This window comes from Octopus bimaculoides, chromosome 4 (assembly GCF_046866305.1).
Source record: "Octopus bimaculoides isolate indiv1 chromosome 4, ASM4686630v1, whole genome shotgun sequence".
NCBI lineage: Eukaryota > Metazoa > Mollusca > Cephalopoda > Octopoda > Octopodidae > Octopus > Octopus bimaculoides.
Window position 1 is genome coordinate 12,156,865 of NC_142931.1, and position 22,763 is coordinate 12,179,627.

A 22,763-nucleotide genomic window follows, 5' to 3' on the forward strand; every position below is an offset into this window, starting at 1 on the left:
TATAGTAAAAAAAAACACTTGCTTAAGATGCCACAAAGTGGGACTGAACTCAAGACTGTGTGGCTGGAAAGAGCACTTCTTAACCACACATCCATGCATGCCTGTGCCTTTTTCAAACTTTATATTATTTCAAAAGATGAGGAGTTAAAATACTGGATTACTGATGGAGTCAAGCTGTGTGGTTGTTAATAAGAGACACATCTCTTGGGCCAGTGAGGGAGTTCATCTCTATGTGGTTACTTGATTTACTAGAAACAGCAGCTAAATATCACTTGAATTACAACCATACTAAACGAAAAGTACTACAACTTTGCTTGCACCAGACTATTTGGATAGCAAAAGCCTTTGGGGTGGGGTGGGGTGGGGGTCTCCCTTTTCTCTCTGTATAGCTAAATGGTTTGATGTTGGAAGGTAATTCATCTGTGAAAACAATTAGTGCCCCCCACCACCCCCACCAGAATGCAATTACTGAAATACATGAGAAAAAGAAAAATCCTATGCAAGGGGAACTAAATAACCTACAAGCCAGATGAAGTCTCTGTAGTTGCTAAAAATAGCAGCCAAGTCTCCTTCAGATCACACCCTACTGGCAAAAAAAAACAAAAAAACCCACCAGAGAGAATGTAGTGTATGATACATTATCTGGAAATAAGATGAGGTGGTCACAGCTGGAATACCGTCCACCATCGGTCTGCTTGATCAGAGCTGATCTGGGATCAGTAACAACAAAATTGTGATGATGATGATGATGATGATGTTCTGTGTGTGAGTGTGCATGTATCCAGTGTTTTAAATCTGGGTTTTGTCTCCAATTAACGGGGGTGGCCAGATCTACCTCAATGCCATAGCAACCGCCCTCACACCATCTTGCCCAGTTTTAGGCATCCTCCTTTCTCAAGCCAACCTTCCCAATCTCCTCCTCCACCTGTCCCCTCCACATTTTCCTCAGTTTACCTCGCTTTTGCAGTCCATTTACCTCAGACTCAAACACCCTCCTCAGAACATACTCCACATCCCTCCTCAACACAAACCCATATCACCTCACTCCATTCGCCCTTGCCAGCCATTCCACCGATTCCTCCAACCCCAGCATCTCCATCAGTCCTCCTCTAATCAGACAGCTTCGCACCACACATTTCTCTCACCATTGCTCTCTCAGTCCTTCTCAAAATCGCCATCTCTCTCTCTCCCTCAGACACCATGCCTCACTCCATGCAGCAGTTTTAGGGTCGGAGTTAAATTCATTACATCAACTGGTTCTTATTTTATTGACCTCGAAGGGATGAGAAGCAAAGGACTGCAGTGGAATTTGAACTCTGAGCGTTGGGATGGACAAAATCACCCAATACACTGTGTGAAGTTGTTGGCATTAAGAAGGGCATCTAGCCATAGAAACCATACCAAAATGGACAGGCGGGGCCTGGCGCAGCCCTCCAGCTTGTCAGCCTGTATCAAACCATCCAACCCATGCCAGCATAGAAAAGGGACATTAAATGATGATCACGTAAAAAGCACCATCTGATCATGGTCGATGCCAACTCCTCTGGCCCCTGTGCCGGTGGCACGTAAAAAGCACCCACTACACTCTCGGAGTGGTTGGCATTAGGAAGGGCATCCAGCTCCAGAAACACTGCCAGATCAGATTGGGGCCTGGTGCAGCCTCCTGGCTTCCCAGACCCCAGTCGAACCATCCAACCCATGCTAGCATGGAAAGCAGACGTTAAATGATGATGATGATGATGTGCTATTGACTTAGATTTTACTTAGGTCTATCTTGAGCCCTAGGACTTATAAAGAAATTTGATTCAGTTCCCATGTTAACTGATATTACATTAACCTCTGAATGCAACACCAGTCCATCACAGGGCTAATTTCTGAGTTATTACTGGAACTCATATAACAACTGAGTGAACTGGAACAGTGGGAAATGAAATGTCTTGCTCAAGAACATGCTGCCCAATCTGGTCAGCAAAACCACAATCTTACAATCATGATTGCAATACCCAAACCACAAGACCACGCGCCTTCACTGTTCTATGGGTACATCATTCTATCTTTCTGTTCTTCATTTAATTTTATATCATCCAGCTATCATTATCATTATCATTATCATTATCATTATCATGTCATTCCTTAAGGCGGCATGCTGGCAGAATCGTTAGAATGCTGGGCAAAATGCTTAGTGGCATTTCATCTGCTGCTACATTCTGAGATCAAATTCCGCCTAGGTTGACTTTACCATTCATCCTTTCAGGGTCGATAAATTAAGTACCAGTTGTGTACTGAGGTCGATGTAATCGACTTAATCCCTTCCCCCAAGTTTGTGGCCTTGTGCTTCCAGTAGAAAAGATTATTTTTATAATTTGTATATATCCAAAAGTTCCTTGTATCGTAGGTTGACATGCCGTGCTTGAGAAGACCTATTGAGTCAAGTACATCAAAATCAAATCAAATCACAATCAAATGGAAATTGTAGTTGTGATCCCCGTGCTGGTGGCACATAAAAAGCACCACCCAAACATGGCCAATGCCAGCGCCACCTTGACTGGCTTCTGTGCCAATGGCACGTAAAAAGCACCATCCATCGTGGTCGATGCCAGCCCCCCCCCCTCTGGCCCCGGTGCCAGTGGCACATAAAAAAAGCACCCACTACACTCTCGGAGTGGTTGGCATGAGGAAGGGCATCCAGACTGGAGCCTGTACATGGTGTTGTTATGAGGATCTGATCAAAGTCTTTGCAATTAAAAAAATGTTGGAGAAAACTATTCAGACATTAATAAAGTGGAATTATGCAAAAATAAACCTTATTTTCCATCTTACTGTATGGTTTATTGTTGCTTATACTTTGAATTACATATATATGGGGGCACCAAAATGGTTTTCAGCGCTTAGGGCCTCTGTGGGTCTTAATTTAGCCCTGGATAAAAAAGACATGAAACCACATGACAAATCAAAGATGGCTCTTCTGACTGTCACTTCTTTAAAGTAAGAATGTCCTTTCCAATAATAATTATTCAAGTCTTTCTTACTTCTCAACTTTTCACCTCTGTCTGATCTCTCATTCTCTCTAGCTCTGCTCTCTCACCACTTCTGTTTCAGTTTTACCTTTATCTCTCACTCTCTCTCTCTCTCTACCTCTTTCCCTCCCTCACTGAGCTTTAGCGTTTCTATTCCAACTCCCTAGCTACTTGGTTGCGTGTGGAGGGGGGGCTTCTGTACCATATAGTGGGAGTAAGGGAGAGCAGTTTTATTCCCCCTCCTCTCTGTTCATCTCCCATTACTGCTGTATCACCTTTTAACCTCCCACCACTGCAACATGCTTCCACTTCCCTTCACTTTGCCTCTGTTATAATATACTCTCTCCCCCCCCCTCTCTCTGCCTCCCTCCCTCTCACAGTACTTCTTATCTGTAAAACCAAACCTGATCTGATCTTAACTGTTGGTATTTTCACAGTCAGAATACTGACATTAAATTCTCTCTACAGACTAATTTCACACATCTTGCCGCCTCATTACTGATATTAGAACATGATTCTGACAAGGACAAATATATATGAGTCTGTCTGCATATGTGCCTCTATTCATCTCTGTATGTATGTCAGTGTATATATCAGTGTATGTGTGTGTGTGTTTATATCACTGTACATATGTGTGTGTGTCTCTATGCATCATTGCATATATGTATGTATGTATGTCTGTATCTATCACTGTATATGTTTTGGTTTTCTCCACAGAGATAGTATACTAGTAACCTATCTTCTTGGATAGGTTGCTAGTGTACTTTAGATAACTTTCTCAGACCAGTCATATATACAAAGAGGGTTTTTGTTTTGGGCCTTGATTTTTTTTTTTTTTTTTACCCCACAGAGGCAACAAGGAATTATAGTAGATTTGAACTTGCAATACTGTCAGTTACTGATCCAATACCTTCTTAGTTTCATCCTGAACATTTTTTAACAAAGCAGTTTTAACCTTTTAACATTCTGATAACTCTGTCAAATGTAATTCTTATTTATTCACATTGTTTAGAATTAACCAAGTTTTATCTTGTAGCTTTGAAATTTCAATGTTGAGATTGTTTATTTTTAAAATGACATTGTAGGATAGTAATGGGAAACCAGATCTGGTTGGTTTGAACATAAAACAGATGGAATATTTGGTCTGGATATGGCCAGTCTAAATGCTAAACGGTGATGGTCAGAATCTGAGCGATGGTGTGTGTTGAGAGAAAGAGAAGTGGGTGTAAAGGAATTAGAATTAATTCCAGATAAAGATAATGGTAATGTTATTCATATACTTGTGGCAAGTTCAAATTTGTAAACAGGAGTGGCTGTGTGGTAAGGAATTTGCTTCCCAACCACATGGTTCCGAGTTCTGTCTCATTGTGTGACAGCTTGGGCAAATGTCTTCTACTATAGCCTCAGGCTGACCAAAGCCTTGTGAGTGGATTTGGTAGACGGAAACTGAAAGAAACCCGTCATATATATATATATATATATATATATATATATATATATGTATTTGTGTGTCTGTGTTTGTTCCCTCCCCACCATCACCTGACGACCGATGTTGGTGTGTTTATATCCCTGTAACTTAGCAGTTCAGTAAAAGAGACCAATAGAATAAGTACTAGGCTTCCAAAGAAAAAGTTCTGGAGTCGATTTGTTCGGCTAAAGGCAGTGCTCCAGCATGGCTGCAGTCAAATGACTGAAACGAGTAAAAGAGTAAGCCATTCACGGGAGAAAATTTCTTGCTGTAGACAAATGTGTGCAGCAAGAAATTTTCTCCATGACAAAAGGCAGAGAATGACTTGTTTACAAATTCGAACCTGCCACTGGCATATTCAAACTGGCAATGACATTACATTTATGCACATCACTGCTTAGCACCCCCACCTCATAAAAATAGTTGTGATTGAGCAAAGGAGGGTATGTGTAGACACAAGTTGAGTGGTCAGAGTATTGGGTTTAAGCAATTTAAACTATCCCATGCTTTGACCCAGATGTTGTTGGCTACTTGAATATACTTTAAACAAATGAAATACCAGTAATAATCATTATCGCTGGTGTCATTTTACATTAACTTTCCATACTGGTATGGATTGGGTGGGTTATATCCAAGACATCTTTTTACTGGCAGTTGCTGTTTCTAAAGACTGTTGCTCCTATATGTGTTATCCAGCTTGGTTTCTGCAGATGGATGTTCTTCCCATTGCCAAAGTGTACTGGGTACATTTTCTCATGACACTAATACCAGAGTACTCAGCCACCTAAGATGTGTAAGACCAAGGAGGGAAATAGGAAAGGGAGCAATGACTGCTGAAAGGCCAGAGATTAGTGGTTGAGAGGTGAGGATAGGAGAGTAAATGTCCGGGGTAAGACTTAAAACTGCATCCGGTAGTTAGACTTCAAACCCAGGCTACAACTTCTCCAATAATTGGTGGTGACTTGGTCAGCAGGTCATCTGCGACAATTGACAATCAACAGCAAAATGAGCTGCCATGGATCGCATTATCCCCAAAGTGTGTGTGCGTGTGACTGGGGACCACATATGAACTTTTATTTCCACTGAAACCCCAAACATGAACAACAAATGACAACTACGGCTATGGTGTCTGCACTGTCAGTTGTGCTTGCTCCCCCAGTCAGGCATTTGTAAAATTTTCAAGCTGGATTTTTGGGCGACAGGCAGAAGCATTATTTTACCTGCTGGTATATTAGGGCTGACCTTCAGATGTGGTCAGCGTTTATGAGGGACAAGATGAACTCGTTGGTCAGAACCAGCTCAACCCACCTCAGGTGAACACTGCCACAAATACAAATTGTGAATGTAGAGAGTATCTTAGGATGGGTAAAGAGGATGGAAAGAACAAGGGTATGATGGGGGAAAGGTAAGATTATTTGGAGGGTGGACTTGGTAGAAGACTGATTTGCAAAAGCAGAAGTGAACAAAAATAAGGGTAGGTGATGGGTGGCAATAGAGGTGGCCCAGAGTGGAGAGTGCTGGCTGGGAATATAGCAGGGTAAAGTTAGTGTATTTGCATAAGAGGAGAGTAAGAGTGGTCCAATGCAGCCTCTTATTTGGTGGGGTCAGAGTGAAGTAAAGTGAGTGGTGCAGTTTGCATAGGTGGTGGAGAAATGAGGGATGGAGGGCTACGGAATGATAAGGAGACAGGAGTTGGGAAGAGGAAAAGGGAGCAATAGGTATCTGAGAAGGAGTGAGGGGGAAGCAAGGTAAGATTGGCAACTTTGTGTGTGTGTACATATATGGGTTCCAAACACAAGCCTTGTGTCATGGTTGGACAGGTCTTTTGTAGCACTGTATATCACCCATTATTAGGATCCACAGTCATCTCCTCCCTACTGAGTTTGGGTAGCTAGCAGAATTGTTAGAGCATCCGAAAAAAAGCTCTGTACATTTTGAGTTCAAATCCTACTAAGGTCAACTTTGCCTGTCATCCTTTTGAGGCCAATGAAATAGTACCAGTTAGTTAAGTACTGGGATCAATTTAAACAACTTACCCCTTTTGACAAAAACTGCTGGCTAAGCTGACATAATCATTAGAACACCGGGCGAAATGCTTAGCAAAATTTTGTCCATCTTCACATTCTGAGTTCAAATTCTGCAGAGGTTGACTTTGCCTTTCAACCTTTTGAGGGTCAATAAAATAAGTACCAGCTGAGTACTGGGGGTCGATGTAATCGACTAGTCCCCTTCTCCAAATTTCAGACCTTGTGCCTATAGTAGAAAGGATTATCCAGTCGTTTCATTGCTGACATTTGCTTCCTCAGCTATTTGCGTTTTTAATGCTCTCTGATGAATTTGAAGCCAGACTCAGTACATCTATTGACTGTTTATTTTTTTGTTTTTGTTTTTTTGTTTAAGAGTTTGTTTTAATGGTTTTAATATTTATTGCCTTTCTATTAGAAAGGGAATGAATTAAACCTCTGCATGGCAAGGTGGGGTTGGGTGGAGGGGTAGCTTTTTTCTTTTTCATTCAAACTGGTGGCTTCTAAATTTTGGCAAAAAAAAATATTTTTGTAATACCAGCCCTGCCACTATTGTATATAAATAACTACCTTGACAGGAAATGTTTTTTTTTTGTGTCTTTTTGTTTTTTTAAACCAAAGAGTGTAACTTGAACAGACACTGATATTGTACAAGGAGAAAACATGTCAGTGAAAATTAATTAATTTTATTGCCTAATAAATATGCAGATAATATGGAAGTCATTAACAAGATTGGTAGACTATTGGTGTGGAATTGTTTAGAAGTTCAGAGATGGCAGCAATAAGTGATCCAGAAATAGAGTGAGTAGGCACTAGTTTCGAGTGTGGTAGTGACATCCTTATTGTTTCATGTGGCTGTGGTATTGTTTCATGTGGTAAGAAGTTTGCTTCCCAACCACATGGCTCTCAGCTCAGTCCCACTGCGTAGCACCTCGAGCAATTGACTTTTAATATAGCCTCAGGTTGACCAAAGCTTTGTGAGTAGATTTAGTAGATGGAAACTGAAGGAAGCCCATCTTGTATATGTGTGTGTGTCTTTGTTTCTGTTTGTTCCCCGGCCACCACTTGGCAAATGGTGTTGGCGTGTTTACATCCCTATAACTTAACAGTTCAACAAAAGAGGCCAATAAAACAGGTACCAGACTTTAAAAAATGTACCGAGGTCATTCAGTCGACTAAAAATTCTTCAAAGTGATGCCCCATCATGTTAAATGATGATGATTGTAGAAATATAAACAACAAAATCTTACACAGACCCCCAACTTCCCCCAAGGGCCATATAGACCCCATTTGAGAACAACTGTTGTTGAGGAAATACATTGATGCTTACATTATGCAAGCATGAGTGCAGATTCTAAAAGAAACTAAAAAAAGGATTATTTTCAAACATAGCACTTCTATTGTTTTTTTTTTATATAAGCTAGCACAGTGAAAATATAATGTTTTATTTCCTACTTGTGTCTTACAGAAAGCCAGGATTTAGTCAACAGTTATGTAACAAGAGATTCAATGTTAATTGTTGTGTTTACCATTTAAGATCAGCCCCCTTTATGTAATGCTAATTTTTAACTGCAGTTTGAAAAGTTTTGTTTTTTTTAATTTTCTTGTCAGTTTTTTTCTCTTTCCTATGTTTTTTAAATAGAAATTTAACTCATCTTTCTTTAATTTTCCAGTAATTTTGCTACATGCCTCTCTGAGAATGAGAAGTATAAAGAACAAATTGGCAAACAAGATGGAATATATTGGCCTGAAGCGAAGTCCTATGGGGATCATATTGGAAGGATTTGGTCAGGATCATGAATCAGGATAATTAAAAGAAAAAAACTTTAAAAAACTGAAAAAATAAAGCAAAAAATTGGCTTTCATATTCCTGTACAGAACCTTTTATTAAAGCCACAAACATGTCCAGTAATTTTCACAATGAAGTTTAATTTTTTTTTTTAAGAGTGAAAAATATTTGAAAAAAATTGTAAACAAAACTGTTTAAAAACTTGGGAAAAAAAATATATATATAAAAAAAAAATTGAAAAAATTAATTTGGAACAAAATTCCTGATAGAAGTGTTATTTTGATGGAGTTGAATGGGGTGACTTGGGAAATCAAAAACAAAAAAAAAATGAAGAACCAGTTGATTCTCTAGTTATATTTCCATGTTACTGGTTACTAAACAAATATTCCTTTGTGATATCTTTTTACTCATATCTCTCTTCTTCCTTCTAAAACACAGGCTACATGCAAAAATATACACAACACATGACCGATGACACTGACATATACATTTGATTTTCATACACTAAAAGCAAAAAAAAAAAAAAATGCTCATCAAACAAACAAACAGACATACAGGTACACATAGTGTCCCTTACACAAATGTTCCCACTTGAAATGACACTACCTTCAAGTATATATATATAGTGTGTGTATGTATATATATATATATATATATATATATATATATATATATATATATATATATATGGCAAATGAAAGACAGAAGATGGAATATACAAGAGTTTATTATTAATCATGACAATTGTTTCGAGACATCTAGCACCACCTGATGAGATACATCTGCACTGCTGGATGCTCCTGAATCAGTTGTTGGGTGTCCCACCCATGAGGGATCAATGCTAGATGTGTCAAAGCAATTGTTGTGATTAATAATAAGTTCTCGTATATTCCATCTTCCGTGTTTCATTTGCCATATACATAACGATCATTCTGAAAGTGACCATGCTTTACCAGTAAGCTACCAGGTATAAACCATTCGTTTTATTATCCATTATATATATATACACACACACCATGTAGTTGTACCTGTTATACAGGCTGTAACAGCTGTGCTCAAGGTTTCCACAAATAAGCCCATTCACTGTAAAATCTGTATGCTGGTATATTGTACCACTCTTATGTTGTGAGATATATTTGTATGTGAACATAGGGATATGGCCACATACAACAAATGCATAGTACTTCTGTAGACATCCACAGACACTCACTTACACACACACACACACACACACACACACACACACACACAAGCACACTCCTATAGAAACAGCCTCATTCATCACCCTATATAAACATCTGTATATCAAAATGAGGGTACACCCCTATATAAACAGCTATACATTGACATTCAGGTACACTTCTATATAGACATATCTGTAAAGCAACATCCTGACATATCCGTGCATTATTAACATATATATATGAAGTGGATCTGCCTTCGGTTTCAACGCTGAGTACTTCAGTTGATCATCCAACTGAGCTACAGGTAACCAACTGGCTGAGTGTTCCACAGACAAATGTACTCTTATTGTAATCCTTTGGAAGAATCAGCATGACATGATAATGTGTGACAAGGCTGGTCCCTTTGAATTACAAGTATAGTCCATCCGATGAGCTTCCACACAGTTTCCATCTGCCCAGTTTCACTCACAAGGCTTGGGTCAGCCATAGGTTAAGGTAAAAGACACTGGCCCAAGATGCCATATGATGAGATTGAACCTGGAGGCCTCACGATTGCAAAGCAAACTTTTTAACTACTTGGCTATGCCTGTGCCTATAATTTTTTTTTTTTTCTTACACATGCACATACATTTACACACATGTAAACACACTCCTACGACACAAACCTGTAGACATTCCCCTCCACAGATGCATTTGCACTTGTTTATACACATACACACATACACTTTGCAGACACAGACACACACATATACAATACGTATGGTATTGATCTATTTTCAATTATCTTGTTCATCCTTTCTGTTTCTTGAACCTGAAATAGGTATTCTCTCTTTGTATTCTGTTTCCACCAATGTTGATGATGCTGATTCTCTTACGCTAAATGTAGTCAATGGGTGTTTTGTTTTTTTTTTTCTCTTCTAAATCTGAAAAAGTGAATATAGCAGAAGTTTAGACATAAACAGACCTGCCCTCCCCTTTTTTTTCCAATTCTATTTTTCTGCTAGTTTTTCTTGTTCAGTTCTTCAGTGAGATCATTGGTTTCCAAAGATCTCTTTTTCTTTCTCTCTCTCTCTCTCTCTCTCTCTCTCTCTCTCTCTCTTTCTATTCATATTGAATTATAATTTCCTTTCATTAAGTGTTGACACTGATTGAGTTTGCAATTATGTTAACTTAACCCTTTTGATACCAAATGCGCCCAAAACTGTTTCTGGTTTTATAATACAAATTTCCTGTTTTAAAGTGATTTAAATTAAAACCTTCCATCAAAATTTCATGTTTATTTATCTTACAAAACACTTGCTTGATAATGGCAAAGTTATTTTACTAAATTCTTCATTACTTTCAAAATTGATTGAAACGAAAGTCAGTGTATTTCAACAAGAATATGGTAACAAAAGGGTTGATGCATCTACCTATGATCATGATGGTAACGCTAATACTTTTAAGAACAGCTACTTTATGTTAGCTGGTGTTTATATGGGGGTCAGTGAACTTTTACCAAAAACTGACCAGTGAAAACTTTTTCTTTTTTTTTTCATTTACTTTTTTTTTTTTTTATTTGGCTGCGAACACAAAAATGACTGCTGCTAATGTTAAAATCATGAAGAAAAGCAATTTAGGTACACCGTTTACAAAGACTATGGGAGATTTTGAACTATTATTTTCTATTCTACCCTTATTGTTAGTCTTTTCGTTCCTAAACTCATCTATAATTGATCTTCAGAATTTTTCTGGTTTATAAATTTTCTCTCTGAATCTATTTTTGCTGATATTGTTTGTTTCATTTATTTGTATTGTTTAACCGATTCCCAGAAGGTCCAGCTTCAGTTGATTTTTTTTTGATTTTCTCCTTTTTTTTGTAATTTTTTTGTCTTGTTTTTATCCCCATTTCATTTCTTTTTCTTTTTTTCCTTTTTTTTTTTTTTGAATAGGTTTAAATGATACAAAATATTTGAATTCTTCCAAAATCATCATTCAAAAGTCCTCTATTTTTTTGGTTTTCATTGTCTGTGTTTACATATTTTTCCTGTTTTTTTTTTTTCTTCCTTACAGACGCCTGTTTTATACACAAGTCTTTTCTTCTTCAAAACATTACCCATATCAGTGATGTTCAGCTGAAATAAACTAAAGATTTACACAGATTTATTTTCTTTCCTTATTTATTTTTTAAGAATTTTATTTATTTATTGCATGCCAAAACTGACCAGTTGCTCTTCACATTCTTCTGTCAAAAGATCCTAACACAATACTTATGATATTGTTTTCTGTACACTGTCCTCAGTTCTTTCAAATTCTGTTTTGCTTTTTGGTGGGTTAAGGGATCTCAGGCCAGTACCATGTAAAAAGCACCCAGTACACTCTGTATAGTGGTTCACATTTAGGAAGGGCATCCAGCCATAGAAACTATGCCAAAACAGAGAAATAAAGCCTGGTACAGCCCTCTGGCTTGCCAGCTCCTGTCAAACTGTCAACCCATGCCAGCATGGAAAATGGATGTTAAATTATGATGATGATGATGTGTTGGAGAGGGACAATTACGATAATAATTTTAAAAATTCATAAAAATGTCTAATTCTCTGAATGAAATTCAAAGAAATATCTAAGCATTGTAATATCCAAAAACAAGAACAAAAATAAACTTAAATAATGCAATGTTTTAACCCTTTCATTACCAACCTGGCTGAAACCGGTTCCAGCTCTGTAGTACAAATGTTTTGTTTTCATAAGTTCTGAATTAAAATCATCCACGAAATCTTAGTTATCATTAAGTTAGTGTTAGGAATATAACTTGTGACTAAGTTATTTTTACTAAATTCTTTGTTATATTTAAAATTAATTGAAAGAAACACAGAGCATCTCAACAGAAATATGGTAACAAAAGGATTAACAAATGATTAATTTAACCCTTTTGATGCCAACCCAAATGAAACCAGCTCTGGCTCTATAGCACAAATGGCTTGTTTTCAAAAGTTTTGAATTAAAATCTTCCACCAAACCTTAGTCACAATTTATGTTCCTAACACTGTCTTAATGATAACTAAATTATTTTACTAAATTCTTTGTTATATTTAAAATTAATTGAAAGAAACACAGAGCATCTCAAATGAAATACGGTAATGAAAGGGTTAAAGAAGACCAAAGTATCACCACCCTTGTTGTTTTAATATCCACTTTTCCTTGCTTGCTTGTATTGGACAAAGCTTTTATTGAGGCAGATTTTCTAGTGCCGGATGTCCTTGTCACCAACTCTCACCTGATTCCAAGTAAGGTAATATTTCCCTATTGCCAAATATGTTATCACAGAATATTGGAAATGAACGATGACACTGCTTGTTTAAGTCACACTCATTTACAACTATCATGCAATATCACAACAAGGAGACTCAAGCACACATGCATGCACATGCACACACACATACAGCAGCAAAGATTGTTGGCCAACAGAATGTATGTAGAGTGGTTACTTGGTACATACATGATCATGAATGGTATTCTTAAACTGAAGAAAGAGTTGTGTTGTTGAAATTTGTATATTCATTTTCTTTCACTGATAATGATAAGGGAAAATGTTATTCCAACGCTTTCCATGAATGAGAGACCAGTTTGTGTGGAAGTTAATTTATTTAGTTATTTATTTAGCAGGAAGGAATTTCAACCATGTTTCGTGGTCTGCTACCACAACAGCTCCTTTATAGGATCCAGTTAGCTCAAGACATCATCAGGAGGAACCACATCCGGTTTCGGCCCCTACTCCTCTACCGTTTTGACATGGCGGGGCCCCCCCTTTCGGAGGTTCTTCAGCTCTGGTGTTGAGTGCATGTCTTCTTTCTTCTGTTCCCTGGCCTCTTCCATGCAGCACCAACGAGTGTCAGCGGCCGACTGACTGTCTTGTCAAATTTCCCTTTAAATACCTGCTGCTAGGCTCCAGCAGGCAGCCCCAGCAAGTTGTCATGTGACACTGTCTAAACATCAGCCAATCACTGACTTGATCTGAAGGGAAAGAAAACGTGGGTTACCTTATTTAACTGATTTTGTTGCTAATTACTTTATACTCTACAGCACAAATTGTTGGGGAATTTGGTAAAGATGGCTGTTTTATTTCTTTACAATTTATAGCTAAATTTGGAAACATCATCTCCATCACCGTATATCAGTGGTTTTCAACTGAAGGCGATATGACTCCTGGGGTGGGGGGAAGATCTATGAGAAAATGTTACTTTGGATGTGTCTATTACAAGAAACCACCAAGTTTGTTTTCTCTAATGTTTTGCATACTTCAGCTTACAGAATGCATGAAAAATAAAATATGAATTTTGAAAAAAGTATCCATAAAACTAGTTTTCAAACGTTGAATGGTTTTGGGGGTCTACCATAACAGAATAGTAATCAATGGGGTCCATGGGGGGAAATGGTCGAGGATCATTGCTATGTGTTTTCAAGGAACTGCTTTAAGCTAAAGAATAAGCTATTAAAAGAAAAAACTGTTTACGTCCCTGTAACTTAGCGGTTTGGTAAAAGAGACTGCTAAGATGGAATAAGTACTAGGCTTAGAAAGAACAAGTCCTGGGGTCGATTTGTTCGACTAAAGGCAGTGCTCCAGCATGGCTGCAGTCAAATGACTGAAACAAATGAAAGAATAAAAGAATTTAATATAGAACTATAATATCCCAGCTTAAAAATGTGTATCTCAGTTACATCTAAGAAATACAGAGCATCTTTTTAAGTCTGCATTCTGGTTTGGGGTATTCTTTGTTACACCATTCAAGTTATAAGTCTTAAAATGATGCCAAAAGTCTAAGATGATCAGACTTACTATTTCTTAAAAATGCTTCACTGAATAGAAACAATTTCAATTCAACTAATTTGCTTATTTTTCAAAGAAGTTTACATTTTATCATTTTTCTAACATTGTTAATGTTGATTTAAATTAAGCTGAAAATTTCTCTTGATTCTACAAATATTACAATATATACATATATACTTCTATCCTTGTTTATCAAAGAGGTTTGGTTAAAAAAAAAAAAGAGAGAGAAAAAGCTGATAAATGAATCATCTCCATGTACTTTGTAAATGGAACAAAATGATAGATTCTTTGATACCAAAATCATGGCCCACAGCCACAAAGCCTCTACCATCATCTATTTTCTTGATCATCTTTACTTTTTCCAGTGGAAAACACACTCATCTGCATCATTTGTTGGGGTCAGGCACCTCCATATTTTTTCTGTTCACTGGTGACATGTTGAGTACAAATACATAAATCCATTTATAAAATATGCAAATGAGCGATAATCAGTGCATTCTGTGATAAGCATAACATGGTTCACAATTGAGCGTACTGTTTTATCCTGGGTCAGTGATAAACAAAGCTACGTATATTTGACTATCTTGGAATTTTATGAGTGTATATAAATATATAAATATAAATTTACAGCAATAAGATAGTGGAAAAACTGAGCTATGATATTTTTTCGTTTTTGTCAAGTGGTTCATGCTGTGTTCATTTTTTTTCTTTTATCTGAATTTGTATCTCAATTTAACCCTTTCGATATCAATCTGCTTGAGACCACCTGCAGTTCTGTAATACAAAATATCTCGTTTTACAGGATTCGTATTTAAAAAAAAAACCTTCCGTCGTAATTTTATGCAAGAATCTTTTGTTATATCCCTAACACCAACTTAATAATGGAAAGGTTAAAAATCCCTCCAGATCCTTCATTATATGAATTGGTTTTTAATTAAAATGTATAAATTAAAATTTTGTTCATATTGAATAAATATAAAAGGAGTAGAATGTTAGATATTTTAAAAATAATTTCACTAATGTGTGTGTTTGTGCGTGTGTGTGTGTGTGTGTGTGTGTGGTAATAAATGCATAATTATAGTTATGTTATTATTGTATGCTTTGGCCTGTATTTATATATAAAATGAAATAAAAAGCTTGAGCTTGAAGCAGCTGGCGTTTGCATGTGTTGTACACAAAAGTTTTTAAATGCAAGACCGTAACGATAAGCATTTTCTTCAAACTTTCATTTCATACCGTAAATCCTCGAGTATAGTCTGGCCTTGAGTATAATACGCAGGGGATTTTTAGGGGGCTGTACCTCTGAAAAACCTAAACCTTGTGTATAATACGCACCCCTTCTCTAACTTGAGTCAAGGAGCTCTATATAACGTCCTTGGTTTGTAAACGTACATACGGTAACGTCCTTTATTATTATTGTATATATAACATAATGCAAATGTGTAGCTTTTTTGTGCACTTTGTTTGCAGAAAATAAAGAAATAACAGTAATAACATCAGTGAAAAATAAATATAGCTTAAGGTATTTTTGCACCCGACATCACAAAATGCTTCTGAATAAACATTGCTGGACAGCAAATAGAGACTCGGACATTGCTTAGAAAATGTTTTTCATTTTTAACCTCGTATATAGTACGCACTAGGGATTTTGACCTTTAAATTTTGGGAATAAAATGCGGATTATACTCGAGGATTTATGGTATTTCAAAAAATATTCAGACAGTGACTATTGCAAAGGAACCCAGGATCAGTTTACCAGTTGATGATCAGAAAGGAGCAACTCGGAGTACTGGAAATCAGAACCTATCAGTTATGATATATTAAAGAATAATCTACATTTGTATTGAATTCACAAAAACTGTTACTCAGAGTTTCTATTGAGTTCTGTAATTTGTTGCTTCTGGTGAATCAACAGAGATTTATCAATACAAGGTGTTCAAAATGTCTCTCCGCAGTATTTTATTGCAAAATAAATATTTATAAGATGGTATAAGACTACAAAAGAATATAATATATTAGACTTTACAAGACTTTAAAAAATTTTATAAGAGGTATTGAAAGTGTCGTCCTTCATTTTCAATACATAAGTTGACTCTTCTACACATGTTTTGAAACACATCTTGGAGAGTCTGACACGGTATGAACCGTGTGAAGGTTATGATTGTGTCTTTTAGCTGATCCTTTACTTGCTCCCTAGAAAAAAAAAGTCTGGTGGAATTAAATCAGGTGATCTTAGTGGCCAAAGTTCCTTCAAAATAATTTGTTCACCGAAAAATTCACTACGGAGAGACTTTTTGAACACCCTGTATATATATATATATATATATATATATATATATATGAATGTGAAGTGCTTTTGTCAAAAACTAAACTCCACTGGTACACTCAACATATTGTAATTTTGCTTTTGTTCCTGAATAATTTAATGTATGCATAATCTGCTGAACAGAATGGTAAGTAAAGTTGTCAGGGCTGTTGCTGAACTTTATGATTATTTAAATAAACATAACATTTTTGTCTGGGCTATTTCCAATCCCTTATTTTGTCAAAATTGTTTTCCGATTTATGATCTCTGGTTTTTCTACACTGATATAACCAAACTGAAATTAAAGATTCTGATTTTATTGTAAGACAACAGAGTGATTCTTTCAGATATTGCAATTTTCTGCTGAAATGAAATATTTTATTATACAAATTGTTTAAGAAACACAAGCCATTCTGTCTTTATAGTATCATGGTGGTCCCAATGTTGATGACAATAAAACTGCTTTTAATGTTACCTACATTTATAAATGTCTTTTCTTTCTTTTTTCTTCTTCTTCTTCTTTTTGCTTTGTTACTTGCTGGGTCTGGAGACATGTGCAGTGCTCTTGGCACCTTTGCAGGTTCTTTAAGATTCATGATATTGATACCATTAATGTTTTTGTTGAAGCTTTGTAAGTAAAGGGAAGGAATTCCAGAGGGTTAACATTCTGGTAAGGAAAGGTTAAGCATAATAATTACTGTATGGACAGGGAGTTGGGTGGACACAACAAGAGGGATGAGAGGAGGAGAGACAAAGTTGGGAAGGACTATTTGAGTGGTGATATGAGCTCATCCAGCTCTGAGGAGCAGAGGTCATTATAGTAATGGTAGAAAAGTCAGAGACAAGAGGCAGCACTCCTGTGGAGTGTTTGTAGGTGACTTTATACCTTATATATTAGGTTGAGGAATAATGTGTGAGCATTTTTTTTTTTTTTTCAAATTTATTTTAAACAAAAAAATTAATCAATAATATACTCTCCGTTGTTGTTTACAACTTCCTCCCATCATTCAATAGGTTTTTTTGACCCCTCATCAATAGCAATCTCCTGGTCAAAGAATTCGTCCAACCAAGCCCTCAATTCTACATTATTATTGAACGATACACCACGCAAAGCATTTGAAATCTGTCGAAAGAGATGAAAATCTGACAGCACCAAGTCTGGAGAGTATGGAGGATGAGGTAGTACTTCCCATTCGAGTTCTTGAATCATGGCTTTGGTCATATTGGCAATGTGAACCTTGCCCATGGAGTGAAGGTGGTTCACCACAGTTTTTTTATCACAACCCATCTGCTCCACCAATTCTCTGGTCGTTTGATGTCGATTTTCATGAAGGAGTTGATTCAATTGTTTTTCATCGAACTCAGTTGCTCAACTATTGCGTGATCTGTCCTTGAGGTCAAAATTCCCATTTTTGAAGCACAAAAACCAATGACAGGCAGTACTTTGAAGCATTACTTCTTCTCCACACACAACACAAATCTCATGAGTAGTTTTGGCAGTCTTAACACCTCGAATAAATACAACAAGTAAATGGTGTCAAAAATGCTCAGTTTTGTCCATTCGATTTTCCATTTTAATGATCTAAAAATACACAAAAGTCAATAGAATTAAAAAATCAAAACACTATCTTGTAGAGCCAAAAATTTGTTTTAAAAAACATAAAACATTTTTCTAATGCATTTTATTTCTGTGTGCATTTTTAAAAAGTAACACAATACATACTGGGGTCAGCAAACTTTTTATATATATTTGACCCCTTCATGGAATCATTGATAACTTATCACCTCACATCCACCCACCTACCCATCATGTAAATTTCTAAGATAAAAAGCCCTGGTGCTGGTGTCACTTAAAAAGAAGCCAGTACACTCTATAAAGTGGTTGGCATTAGAAAGGTTATCCAGGCAACCATGCCAAAACAGACAATCGGAGTCTGGGCAGCTTGTCACCACCTGTGAAACCACCCAACCCATGCCAGCATGGAAAACAGATGTTAAATGATGAATTAATAAAAAATTTCTTGATTTAAAAACGATTCCTTTGTTCTTTTGTGTTGTTGCCACTTTTAATAAGAAATATTTAGAGAAACTTACTGAAAATGCTTAACAAAATTGATGAGGAACAATAGAAATATTCATATTATATTGTTTTCTCCTGTAAGCAGAAGGTCCAACATTTTAGCGGGGGGTGCCAGCCGATTAGATCGAACCTAGTATGTAACTGGTACTTAATTTATCGACCCCAAAAGGATGAAAGGCAAAGTCAACCTTAGACAAATTACCGCTAAGCATTTCGCCCAGTGTGATAACGATTCTGCCAGCTCACAGCCTTAAAGTCATATTATATTGATAGAGTCAAAATATCAACCCCTTGGATAGGCAGAATATTTATTTCTTTATTGCCCACAGGGGGCTAAACATAGAGGGGACAAACAAGGACAGACAAAGAGATCAAGTCGATTACATGAACCCTAGTGCATAGCTGGTACTTATTTAATCGACCCCGAAAGGATGAAAGGCAAAGTCAACCTCGGCAGAATTTGAACTCAGAACATAACGGCAGACAAAATACCGCTAAGCACTTCGCCCAGCATTCTAACAATTCACTTGGCCTACCCCTATTCCAAGGGATGTAATCACTCTTTCTTACTCAAGGAGGTCAATAGGTCAATCTTCAGTATAGATATTTTTCATTCTATTTTTTATCAAATTCTTTCTTTGTCTTCTTTGAAGGAAACTTAATTCAAAAATAATATACAAATGGAAGTGTAGGTGTGGCTGGGTGGTTACGAAGTTCACTTCCCAGCCATGTGGTTTCAAGTTCAGTTTTGCTTCATGGCACTTTGGGCAAGTGTCTTCTACTATAACCCACAAGGCTTACAAAAGCCCCATGAGCGAAGTTTGAATGCAGACGCAGAAAGAAACTCGTCATTCTACGTTTTTGTGGAAGGTATATTAACAATATATTTTTACAGGAAGAAAAGAAAGAAGAGAAAAAAACATTAAACAGATGCAGGTGTGGCTGTGTGGTAAGAAGTTTGCTTCCCAACCACATGGTTCCAGGTTCAGTCCCACTGCATGGTACCTTAGGCAAATGTCTTCTACTATAGCCTCGGGCCAACCAAAGCCTTGTCAGTGGATTTGGTAGACGGAAACTGAAAGAAGCCCATCGAATATATAAATATATATATGTATGTGTGTGTCTGTGTTTGTCCCCCAACCATCACTTGACAACTGATGCTGGTGTATTTACGTCCCCGTAACTTAGCAGTTCGGCAAAAGAAACTGATAAAATAAGTACTAGACTTACAAAGAATAAGTCCTGGGGTTGATTTGTTCAACTAAAGGCAGTGCTCTAGCATGGCCGCAGTCAAATGACTGAAATAAGTAAAAGAATTTAAAAGAGCAAATTCTTGAGAAAAAAACGCCTATAACTACTTTAGCAAAGAAACAAAAAAAAAATAAAAAGAAAAGAAAAGTGAGAGAGGCAAGCAGCAAAAGATAGGGGTGAGGGAATAACAGGTTGTACACCCCAGAATAAATGGTGTATTTGGCCACACCTCATGGACATAATTGCTAAGGTGTTGCCCTGGAGAATGGCCAGTGACACTTATTGCAACAGCCGTCCCACCTTACGGAGCTCATTTCCCAGATGGGCCACAGTTATCCTGGTTTTGTGGAGGAAATCAGTAGTGCAGGGTCTGAAAACACCTGAGGCCCCATTGGCAACCAGCACAGACTGATGGTGACTAGAGATTGGAGGACTTCGATTTTGTTGGTTTAGGTTTTGTGGAGCATCTAATATAGATTACAAATGACAAGAAAGTTTCTTTTGAGACATAAAATTCATTCCTGAAGGCTTCATATTTTAACATAAATGCTAACATCTCCCATGGTATTACTTGAAACCATTTGCTGCTGTGAGATGGTATGAGTGTCTACTGGGTTTGGGATTTCTAGAAAATGAAATATCAAAAGTTCAAATTGTGTTATGGAAATTTTCCATTATTAGTTTTGTCTTTTCTAGTGTCAGCCATTTCACATGTGTGTGTGTGTGAGCAAGTCATATACATGGAATCTTCCCAAGCTGTTTCTGGACCAATGTCTGTGAATACATACACACACTCACACACTTGTACATATAACTGCACTCTGTTGGTTATGTTCCAGTTGAGAGGAGGAGGAGGAGGAGGAGGAGGTTAGTGGTCCGGGAAAAAGGGTTGTGCCATGGAGTAGAAAAAGGGATGCATTCATAGCCTTCATACCAATGACTAGTGTGGATAATGTTCATAAATGATTGCATGTCAACAACAATGAGAAAAACATAGGCAGAGGGTTTAATTCCAGAGGGATGACTTTCTAGCTAGAAAAGATTGTGATTAATGAATAGTACAGGACTTGATGGTGGAAGCTGAGTGGACCTGGGTAAGGGTGGCATGAAGCCAGCCAGTTCTGATGAAGAGAAACTGCTGAACGGTAGACTAGGTAAAGTACAGGAGACCGTACATGTGTGGGCCACAGGTTAGAGTGTGTTGGTGAGTTAATGATGAGCTCAGATAGAAAAGACTGAAGCTGATGATGGTGAAGACATAGTTTGTGTAATTCTTAGTTTAAATTGTTTCTATTTAAATGTTAGTTTAACACCACCACATGGCTCTTGAGTGAATTTAGGAGATTCTGTTGCAGACATTTCTACCCTCTAGAGTCAGAAGCCCTGCAAAAAGGTTATGGGTGTTGCCCTTCCTTGTCTGACTAAACCATTAAAGGAAAGGTTTGATTTATGTATTTACTAGATATCCCTTAAAAGGCAAGATAGGACTGACCTGAATGTAAATAATAACAAAAAGGGTTTTCTGTGATCTTCTGACCCTCTAGAAATGGCAGTCAAATCTCCCTTAAATCATACCTCACAACCTTAAAAGAAGGAAGGAAACAACAGATAATGTAGTCTTGGATATACTATATTGTGGCAGGAGACATGCCTTTTATTATATATTTCTTCAATGGAGCAGCCAGACGGTAAACAAAAATGCTGTATTGTTTTGTTCTTGAATGTGACTTAAATTTGATAATAGATAATAAACATATAATAGGAGGTTAAAAATGGACCTAAGTCGGAATTTATCCCTGTAACCAAATTATTAGACATGCAAGTGGTTGAGTATTCCACAGACAAGTGTACTCCCAAGTAGGGCCGGCGCTAGGAAATGCAGGGCACAATTAGAGAATCGTCAGTGGGGCCCTCTGTATTACAAAAGCTGAAGGTTGATGTTTTATGCTTCGTATAGTACGCCAGACCTAACCAAAAAGCGTTGAGGGCTTAAAGGCCCCATCATTAGCCATAATGATATACTAAAAAATTGAAAGCTCATACGAAAGTTTTAATGTTTTATTAGAAGTCAAGCGTGTATGCGAGACCCTTTCTTGGTGCAGGGCCCAATTTGTCTAATTGGCTTAAAAGCGACCCTGCTCCCAGGCAGAATCAGTATGGCACTACGCAACGAGGGGTTAACGTTTGAATTACTTGTGCAATCCATCTTACAAATTTCTACAGTTTCTGACATAACTACAGATGTGTCCCACCACTTTATACAAATCCGGTGGTGTCAATTACATTTATATCGGAATTTGATGTGAGAAAAGAATTATTGAAGGAAGGGCTTAATTCACACACCTTACCAAAATACATGAAGAAACAAAGTCAAGGTGCGTGAATTACCCGATCCCATCCTAAATTATTTTCACACCAAACTCCGACATAATTGTAATCTACACAATATGAAATGCATTTGTAGAAATTTTTTATTTTAAAAATCGAGCTTTCGGAAAGTTATGAACAAATCAAGGTGTGTGAATTATTCCAAACTCGTCTACTTCCTTCGAAAAAAAAAAAAATTACAATAAATTCCAATGTAAGCCTAATTTACATCCTCTAAAATTTGTCTCTGGAAAATTTTATCAAAAAGTAAGTTTGTTTCGGAAAGTTTTTAAGAAACAAAGGCGGGGCGAGGACACATCGATAATTACGGAATAGAAGCGCTAAGCAGTGATATGTATAAATACAAATTTATTACCAGCTCAAATATGTTTGGGCAGTCACTGTATATTGTCATAGAAAAAGATTCTGTCAACAGAGAGAAATTTCCTCTCAATGACAAAATACAGTGAATAG

The 22,763-nt window shown here is 37.0% G+C and overlaps 1 protein-coding gene across 1 annotated transcript in view; it reads left to right on the forward strand.

Moving 5' to 3' along the window:
• The window catches only part of LOC106883521 (PRA1 family protein 3), a 57,430-nt gene extending 45,807 nt beyond the window's left edge, over positions 1 to 11,623 (forward strand). The window contains exon 3 of the mRNA XM_089350283.1: positions 8,183 to 11,623. Within this exon, the coding sequence (XP_089206409.1) occupies positions 8,183 to 8,319 (137 nt within the window). The 3' untranslated portion in view covers positions 8,320 to 11,623. The remainder of the gene's footprint in view (positions 1 to 8,182) is intronic.
• Positions 11,624 to 22,763: the final 11,140 nt, after the last annotated feature.